At 39.7% G+C, this 10,130-nt stretch overlaps 2 protein-coding genes across 2 annotated transcripts in view; one reads left to right on the plus strand and one right to left on the minus strand.

Moving 5' to 3' along the window:
• Positions 1 to 827, minus strand: part of pelp1 (proline, glutamate and leucine rich protein 1) — a 24,228-nt gene extending 23,401 nt beyond the window's left edge. The window contains exons 1-2 of the mRNA XM_047385732.1: positions 484 to 827; positions 208 to 272 (exon numbers count right to left, since the gene is read on the minus strand). Coding sequence (XP_047241688.1) covers positions 208 to 272; positions 484 to 624 — 206 coding nt within the window. The 5' untranslated portion in view covers positions 625 to 827. The remainder of the gene's footprint in view (positions 1 to 207; positions 273 to 483) is intronic.
• med11 (mediator complex subunit 11) lies at positions 291 to 5,901 on the plus strand. Its single transcript, XM_047385734.1, has 4 exons — positions 291 to 426; positions 806 to 905; positions 5,133 to 5,263; positions 5,518 to 5,901. Exons 2-4 carry the CDS (start codon positions 836 to 838, stop codon positions 5,662 to 5,664), a joined length of 348 nt encoding a protein of 115 aa, XP_047241690.1. The 5' UTR covers positions 291 to 426; positions 806 to 835; the 3' UTR covers positions 5,665 to 5,901.
• Positions 5,902 to 10,130: the final 4,229 nt, after the last annotated feature.

Genomic DNA, 10,130 nt, shown 5'->3' on the forward strand with positions numbered 1-10,130 from the left:
TTGCCAATATCTTTTAATAAATGTACTTTACGATTATATTCTAAATTATTGAGAAGAACCAGTAATACAAACACCAGTCAGTCAGAGACAGCCCACATAGAGAACAGCTCTGCTAAATCTGGGGCAAGAACTACAATCTATAGCAGCCAACCAGGAACGACCAAATCTAGTGGTGATTAAAGCAGTCCACATGGAGCACTTTCTCACCTGGTTTTGCTGGAGCTCAGCTTAGCATTGCTAAACCCCACGAGCCCCGCGACATCGCTGGCGCCCTGAAGGAAAAAAAAAAAACACGCGGGTTTTAAACACATTTCCCCACAAACTTCAGCAGCAGCAGTCCAGCGTGTAAGGCACAGTTGGCTCAGCAGATACCCTGCCGTCGAACAACAAAGACTGGAGCAGCTGCAGCACACAGACACACTAACAGTAAGCTAACACAGAAGCAGCACAGAAAGAGAGCGCTGCTAGAGGCCGCAAAGTTACCTGGCTTGAAAACACGCCATGCTCTCTGTAATTTGCCAGCACCTCGGACAGATACTCCGGACGATGTTCCTTAAGAACCGACACCAAACCTTCTGTAAGTCTCATAGCAGTGTTGCCATGCATCCAAGCTGAAGTAGCCATTTCCCCCTCAACGCCAATGTGACGTCACTCCCGTGCGACCATTCTAGGCATCAGTTTTTCGCGCTGCCATACAAAGGAGATGTGACCGCTGCAATACTAGTTGATGCTTGTCGATTTATCAAAGTCAGTTGGCTTCATCTTTTTGAAAGTGGATTAAGAACTAAATCATTCAGTTTCTCAGACTTCTCAGTTCAGCGCCTTCCTGCTTCGAATGGCGAACGAGCGGCTGAAACTCCTGGAGGAGGTGGAGAAGGAAATCTCGACGGTCCTGCAGTGTGCTGGTGAGTAGAGCAGTACAGGTCCTTCTTAAAATATTAGCATATTGTGATAAAGTTCATTATTTTCCATAATGTCATGATGAAAATTTAACATTCATATATTTTAGATTCATTGCACACTAACTGAAATATTTCAGGTCTTTTATTGTCTTAATACGGATGATTTTGGCATACAGCTCATGAAAACCCAAAATTCCTATCTCACAAAATTAGCATATTTCATCCGACCAATAAAAGAAAAGTGTTTTTAATACAAAAAACATCAACCTTCAAATAATCATGTACAGTTATGCACTCAATACTTGGTCGGGAATCCTTTTGCAGAAATGACTGCTTCAATGCGGCGTGGCATGGAGGCAATCAGCCTGTGGCACTGCTGAGGTCTTATGGAGGCCCAGGATGCTTCGATAGCGGCCTTTAGCTCATCCAGAGTGTTGGGTCTTGAGTCTCTCAACGTTCTCTTCACAATATCCCACAGATTCTCTATGGGGTTCAGGTCAGGAGAGTTGGCAGGCCAATTGAGCACAGTGATACCATGGTCAGTAAACCATTTACCAGTGGTTTTGGCACTGTGAGCAGGTGCCAGGTCGTGCTGAAAAATGAAATCTTCATCTCCATAAAGCTTTTCAGCAGATGGAAGCATGAAGTGCTCCAAAATCTCCTGATAGCTAGCTGCATTGACCCTGCCCTTGATAAAACACAGTGGACCAACACCAGCAGCTGACACGGCACCCCAGGACCATCACTGACTGTGGGTACTTGACACTGGACTTCTGGCATTTTGGCATTTCCTTCTCCCCAGTCTTCCTCCAGACTCTGGCACCTTGATTTCTGAATGACATGCAGAATTTGCTTTCATCCGAAAAAAGTACTTTGGACCACTGAGCAACAGTCCAGTGCTGCTTCTCTGTAGCCCAGGTCAGGCGCTTCTGCCGCTGTTTCTGGTTCAAAAGTGGCTTGACCTGGGGAATGCGGCACCTGTAGCCCATTTCCTGCACACGCCTGTGCACGGTGGCTCTGGATGTTTCTACTCCAGACTCAGTCCACTGCTTCCGCAGGTCCCCCAAGGTCTGGAATCGGCCCTTCTCCACAATCTTCCTCAGGGTCCGGTCACCTCTTCTCGTTGTGCAGCGTTTTCTGCCACATTTTTTCCTTCCCACAGACTTCCCACTGAGGTGCCTTGATACAGCACTCTGGGAACAGCCTATTCGTTCAGAAATTTCTTTCTGTGTCTTACCCTCTTGCTTGAGGGTGTCAATAGTGGCCTTCTGGACAGCAGTCAGGTCGGCAGTCTTACCCATGATTGGGGTTTTGAGTGATGAACCAGGCTGGGAGTTTTAAAGGTCTCAGGAATCTTTTGCAGGTGTTTAGAGTTAACTCATTGATTCAGATGATTAGGTTCATAGCTTGTTTAGAGACCCTTTTAATGATATGCTAATTTTGTGAGATAGGAATTTTGGGTTTTCATGAGCTGTATGCCAAAATCATCCATATTAAGACAATAAAAGACCTGAAATATTTCAGTTAGTGTGCAATGAATCTAAAATATATGAATGTTAAATTTTCATCATGACATTATGGAAAATAATGAACTTTATCACAATATGCTAATATTTTGAGAAGGACCAGTATATGCTTTCGCTCGCTGCTTAGGATTTTCCTGTGGTTTTTACACCAAAGAAGGTAGAAAGAAAGAAATAAAATGAATAAATATATCACTATTGTAGATAAACAATAGAATATTAATCAGAAACGAGCCCTAACAAAAAACAACGTTAACACTAGTCTTGGAATATGTTTAATTAAACATGTAAAAAATAAATAAGATGTGAAAACCACCAGACTATTTTATTCAACACCCGGTATTCTAGTTTTGTGTAACACACATAAAACATTGAATTACATTAATGTCTTATTAATGTCTTTTAATAATTAAGTAGGAGGGGGGGGGGATCCAGTATTTCAAATAGTGAAAAAAGCAACCAACAGTACATAGCTGCTCCTCAGAGCTGGCATTCTTTGAGGCATGGACAAATGAAAACCAATATTCTTCATCAGTCAGTTTCCAATATTCTCATACAGCAGTTGACAGATCAGCTTTCTGAATTAGCCCCATTCCATATTTTTATTTCTGCCATAAATGTCTAGTTGGATTGTGATCAGGACTTCTTATCCTGGCCATGTCATTTATTGGGTTTGTTGATGTGCTTTTCCTGAGGTTGGAACACTATTTTCTCTACGGAAGGTGCATTATCGCCATGAAATACGACTCAATCATCAGTAACCCTGCTCAGGACTGATGAAATGTATAAAGTGTCTAAAATGCCATTGCCCACCTGTGCATTTCCTGCCATAAGGACCACCTTCCTTGCTGCTTTAGCTGACAGCAGCCCTATACCATTACTTTCATCCAACTTTTCCATACAGGTATCAAGGGCTACTGTAGAGTAAATCACAATTTAAATGTATTGAAACTGGAAGTTTTAATAAAAGCTATGATCTGACCTTCTTTTGTATATGAAGTCCATGGAAACAGGTTGCATTAATCAAGTCTTTTAAATCTCCCGGTTATCCCTCACCTTCAAATTGTGGGTAATGTTCAGTCTTTGCCATCTATTCAAGGTCAAGTCAAATTTGTGGACTCCACACTGTTTTCGGGTGTACCACTCCGGTTGAAAAGAGCGCATTACCTTTCTCCCACATGTTTGAAGCAGATATTTCAGCTCCAGAGTTGGTCTTCTAAACCTCGTGTTTTGACTGAAGATCCAGTTAAAAAACATCCTTTTTCAGTGTTGAGAAATAATCTTCCATTTAGTCAAACTAAATTTAAAGAGTGTACGGTTACAGGACGTGTCAGTGAAAACACCCCTGCCCTCTGCGGAGCTGAAGAGTACATAGTGGCGCGCTGTTTGCTGTCTGTGCCTATGGGCTCAGCACTGCTCCCTATCAGTGCAGTACGGTACTTTTTGCCTCGCCCTGTCCATTTTCATCGTGCATTTATGGCCAATTAGAAAGATTAAATATGTCACACATATTCTTTAACTATATTAGACAGACTGTGGAGCATCAGCATGTTTAGTATATGTGTAATGTATGTATATTGGCATGGGCGGTGCTAGACAGGGGCCAACAGGGGCCAGTCCTAGATCTAGTCCTGCCCCTTGTACTGAATATTTACTGGATATAATATAATACTATAATACTGGATATTTCTAATTTTGGCAATATTCCGAAGGTGAAAGAAGGAAATCCTTGAAACCTGATGATAAATCATCTTTAAACTCTAGGGTTAATTGTGGAGTACCACAGGGTTCAGTACTTGGGCCAGTTCTCTTTACTTCTTCCAATAGATAAAATTATCAGGCAGCATGGGTTCCATTTCCACTGTTTTGCTGATGATACTCAGCTTTACTTATCCACAAACCCTGATGAACCTAACCACTTAGATGGACTATTGTATGGGGCTAAATGTGATTCAGTTTAATCGCTCTAGTTTAAACAATAAATGCTCAAATTCATGAAAAAAGCATCAGGTTTGATGCTCCATGAATTAAATAACACTGAATTGAGTCATATTTCAGTGTATTTAGATGAGATTTGGTTTTCTGTAGTTTATTATTGTCTATTGAAAAAGTTTGCGTGGAGTTATGCACACAACGTTCATTTTTGGACATGCCAAGTTGTGCGTAAAACATAGCGTTACTGTATTGCACCGACTACGCCAAAATAAATTCCTTGTATGTCCAAAAACATACTTGGCAATAAGGCTTTTCTGATTCTGATTTTTGTGCTTAAGTACGTGTCGTACATGAGGCCCTAGGACTTGACTCAGGATTTGCTTTCAGTGATTTTTGGACTCAACTTGAGATTTTTATGCCTTTTACCTAGAACTTCACTTGATACTTGTGACTAGCAAATGATGACTTGGTCCGATGTCTGCTTGCCACTTGACTAGTTAAAACTTTGTGGAAAATTCACCAACTGAAGATTAGATCCATTTGTCTGATTTGAACAAACTGATCTCAACAGGACTGACTGCTGAGACCTGTTCATCAACTGAATACAGACATTACTTGGAATGATTGCTAATGCTACTCTTTAGTGTTCATGTTTTAATGCTCTTTGGTGGCCAAAGAGAATCCATCCTAAATTAGCTGTGGATTCATGTGTAATCTGTGGTTTGCTGTAAACCTAGATTGTCCTCTGACTAATCTTTGCCTTTGCCGGCAGGAAACATTGTTCTGGAACTCTCCAGAGACAAACATAATGCCAGCTTCCTGGACAGGCAACTGGTCCAGTTCCAGACGTCAATCAATCGAGTGGAGAGTGAACTGAGTGCCCAGATCCGCTACCTCACACAGGTTAGAACAGGAAAATTAGTCACTGTTTGTTACTTCTACAACTAAGGATTTGTTGCCTTTGGTCCGTGTACTGTGTACATTAATACCCTGGGAATCAGTATCTTACTCCTCACCTGCCTCTGGTCATATTTTATGGTTGATTAGAATAGGTGTGAATAAATCATTAATCATTAGTATCATAATACCTCCGGGGGGATGAAACTATCATCGACTTTGTCAGAAGCAGCCTGTGTGTGTTCTTGTCTTCCCACCAGGTAGCTACTGGTCAACCACATGAGGGCTCCACTTATTCAACCAGGAAGGACTGTCAGATGTCACTGAACAGAGCCGAGTATGCAAAGGTCAAGCTGGGAGAACTGGGTCGGACATGTGAAGCCATGCTGGAGCAGCAGCAGATATGATGGCACATAGCTGCCTGCTGTTGTGGAGCTCACAGCAGCACTTGACTATTTTATCGGATCGTATTTTGTCAGTAGTGTTCCACAGACAGTGATTAAAATGTTGGAGTCACACAAACCAAGACACTGGACAAAGGAAAGGCTTTTGATGCATATTTTTCAAGCAAAAAAAGTTTGTGTCAAAAAGTGCAAAGATCTGATTGTTAAATGTTCAATAAAGTTTTTGTGAATTTCACTAGATCTGCTAGATCCAAGTCTTGCACCAACTCCTTTCCAGTGGAAAGCACTGCGACTTCAACTGTAGGCTAAAAATGTGATGGTTTTTCATGTGGTTTTCAAACTTTTTAAAAGTACAACCTTAAGTAAATACCAAGTTTTCCAAGTAAGTACTATCTTTTCAGATATTGTTAAACTGTAGTATGGTTTTTTTTTCAGTTTCTTGTCATAAGAAAAGGTAAATGAGGAAAAAGTCTTAATCATTAGCGTTGCCTGATTGAGGGAGATGGTGTAATTATAGGCTACATTTTAACTAGCAAGTTACAATCTCCCAGTTTGAAGTTGGAAATACTACAGAAATGAATTCTCAGGGGGAAAGCCTGAGGATTCTCATGAACCCTGGCTTCAAAATCCAGTATGGCTGCCTTGCATGTACATTTGTGATTGTCACTGTCAAAACAGTTGATTAGCATTTTAGCAATTTGTATCTTTCTCACACAGTTTGCAAGTACAAAATGCAGGGAAATACAATACTTGTTTTGCGAATAATAACCGGGGGCTTCATGTACGACAGAGTGCGCAGATTTATACAAAAAAATTCAGATATACGAAACTGCGTAGACACGTCACCGCACACATAGCCTTCATATGTCCCACTTTGTGTGAATTCTGCGTAGCTGCACGTGGCGCTTGAACCGCCCGGTCCCCGCCCATAAACGCAACTTCAAAGTTGTATAAATTAACGGAAGACACTAATCACGTGTCCAAATATCATGGCAACGGTGCTGTAACAGTAACGTTCCTGTCGGGGGAAAAACGCTGAGAACGACTGTTGCCTGGTTCTGAAAAGGAGCAGAAACGGCTAACTTCTGTCATGTTGCTAAAGAAGTCAGGAACATTGTGGATTCTGTGGTAGATAGTGCTGTTGGTCGGAATAGTTTACTGTATCCTGTTGACTCGGAGAGAATACTTCAGTTTGCCAAAGTAGTAAGAGAAAGTCACGTTTTCGGACTCGCTTTCAAAATAAAAGCACTCAATGAAAGACTTCACAAACATACAAGAACTTCAACGTTAAATTAGCAACGTTAAACATTTACAATACTTTCTTAATAATTTAAAGATATATATTTTTCAACAATAAATCCCCAGTAAATGTGCCAGTATTATTCAACATATCAATTCAAAAATACTTTATTAATCCCAAAGGGAAATTAATTATTGTTATAGCTCATATTATGAAGGTTTCCTCAAAGAGCCGTTGTAGATGCTGATGGCTGTGGGCAGGAAGGATCTTCTGTAGCGCTCCGTCTTACAGCAGATCTGAAGAAGCCTCTGACTAAAGACACTGTTGTTGTAGGACAGTCTCATGAAGAGGATGCTCAGGGTTCTCCATAATGTTCTTCATTTTATGGAGAATCCGTCTTTCCACAATGATCTCCAGAGGAGTCCCCAGAACAGAGCCAGCCTTTTTTATCAGCTTGTTGAGCTTTTTTAAGTCCCTGGCTCTGATGCTGCTTCCCCAGCAGATGATGGCAGAAGAGATCACACTTTCCACAACAGACTTATAGAAGATATGCAGCATCTTGCTGCAAACACCAAAGGACATAAGCTTCCTCAAGAAGTACAGTCTGCTCTGTCCCTTCTTGTAGATGGCTTCACAGTTGCATCTCCACTCTAGTCTGTTGTCCAGGTGAACACCGAGGTATTGTGGAAATATAAATGCCTTATCATTAGTAGCTAAAGCTAAGATATATTTGGGATTTGCTGCTTATAGATTGATTATTATTAGGAGTTTTTAGTTATGCTTTTGAGAGTTAGAAAAATCCTTAAACAGTAGCTTCTAGTGTGGTCACACAATGAGTGTTTATTATTCAAGGTTAAGGCTTGCAAGTGTTTTCTGTATTGTGAGAAGCTGGCAGTAGATTAGGGAGGCATGGTACTCCTCTCACTGAAGATTCCTGAAGACGTGTGGGAAACAATTCTTTAATTAAATGATTAAATGTATCTCTGTTTCTTTGATACTGTTGCTGGGGAGACATCCAGAGACAGAATTATTGTGTATGTGTACTGCATAGCAGGGTGGGGTATAAAATGTAATGTGGCGCACCCCCAGTGAGACAACACACAGATGTTTCCAGGTACCAGTGTAAGTGTGATGTCTCCCTCTCTGAATTCAGATTGGTTTTAATAAACTTGTGGAAACGTATAACTGATCTCTGACTGAGGATTGTCCTTTTTGGTGTCAAATTAAAAGAGTCAGGGAGAGGTGAGGAGTAATGTACGGCCAGTAAAGTTTTCCTACCTCAACAGTATTTATACTCCTCCACCACCTCCACTTCTTCTCCCATGATAGAAATAGTTTTTGACTTATTCCTGTTTCTCTTAAAATCTACAATTATCTCCTTTGTTTTAGTCACGTTCAAAATGCATATGTATTTTGTATGTATATTAACTTTTTTAAGTCAACTGTCATTCCAGGATGATTTCTGTCCTGATTAGTTCAATTTCTATAAATGTCACTATGTTTTATTTATATACCATGTGGCATTTCTAAATTAAAGCCTCATAAACATGGGAAAATTACCTAAATTAGTATCTTATGTGGGATTCCAGAATTAAAGCAATACTAATATGGCAATATTTTCTAATCTTTTAGTGTATTCATAACTCCATAAAAGAAAATTGTATCTTTGTAGAATTAAGCTACATCATCTCAATATGTCACTTCATTCATATCTGATGTGGAAATTCAAAATGACACTTCTGGAATATTCTAATATTACTTATATTTATAAATGTCTGCCAGAGACCAATTCCTGTTAAGGTTAGGAGTTGACCATCTGTCACTAAAAGTATACATATCTGCTGTCTGAAGCCATATTTCTCAGCATACATCCAATATTTTGTCCAGAGGTGAAACACCTGCAGGGTACTCAGATTTGCAAATGTAAGTTCCAGTTATACTTTGCAATATAGTATATAGAATGGGGTAGTGATGGCTCAGACGACACAGAAACCTCGGCACATGCGCCGAGCAAACAAGAAGAAACCCCATGTCGGTGCGCGTATCACCTTAAGGAAAACCACGTGACCGATGCAGTTCCTGTGTCGTTTGGTTGTGAACGCGCCAAATTGTATTTACAAGGTAGAAAATGTATCGACACGTTTGTGGGTTTTGTTGGATGGAGATAGTTTGTGTTCTTTGCGTTGGTTTTTGGCTCGTATTTGAATACCGGCATGGATCAACCAAGGACACTGTTGGAGAGAATACTTTCTAAATGTATTTAGTTACAGAATACTGAAAACCTACTTTAAAATGTATTTTGTAACGTATTCCGTTACATTACTTAATCCTGGTACTGTATTCTAAATACTTGGAATACTTCCCCTTAAAAACTGCATTTAAGCATATTAAATGTCACATTATCCATTGGAAGCTATTCCTGCAGGAAAACAAAGCATATTAATGCTAAACATTACTGACTAGGAAAAATAAATAAAACAATACCAATTAATTCAAAATATTTTATTTTTATTTTTGAATATTAACAATTATATTTCTGTTTCTGTAAGAAAGTGACCAAATGCTTGGACATAGCAGCAACTTTGTTAACATTAAATCTTAAAAAGAAAATCTTCATTTTTGAGAACCTTTTTTAATTCACAAAATAAAATAAATAAATGAAAGCTTTGCCAGAAAATATAATACATAAACTAAACCAAAGATACTGCAAGTAAAACACGTTGCATCAAACATGTTCATGCTGATTAAAACCTCTTACCAAAGAACAATATTGTAAACATTTGCAGAATGTTGAAAGTGCTGTTTTTATATGAATGTAAACAAAACAATGAAGTTTTAATTCAAGGCAAACATATTAGTGAGTAACCACCTATCTACCTATACTTTATTAATTAACAGTCCAGTAAAGTCGGTTGTACCACAGCAAGACACACATTTCAAAGTGCTTATCTGTCATTCGGTTGCGATGAGGAGTGAAAATGAGTTCTCCCTGGCTGAATAGTCGCTCTACAGGAGCACTTGATGGCAATGTAGTGTTGTACTTTATGAAGAGGGCTTTGACTGTAGGGTAGATCTTCAGTGAAACCAAGGACTTATCTGAAACTTGAAGGTACCTGTGCACCTCTTCTACAGTTGAACTAGTTGTCACTGCTGTCTCAAAAGTGAAGAAGTTGTCATCATCTTCTAGAAGATCTGGTCCATATTCTAGAAGTTGTCATCATCTTCTAGA

The sequence above is a fragment of the Girardinichthys multiradiatus genome, chromosome 14 (assembly GCF_021462225.1).
Source record: "Girardinichthys multiradiatus isolate DD_20200921_A chromosome 14, DD_fGirMul_XY1, whole genome shotgun sequence".
NCBI classification, from domain to species: Eukaryota; Metazoa; Chordata; class Actinopteri; order Cyprinodontiformes; family Goodeidae; genus Girardinichthys; species Girardinichthys multiradiatus.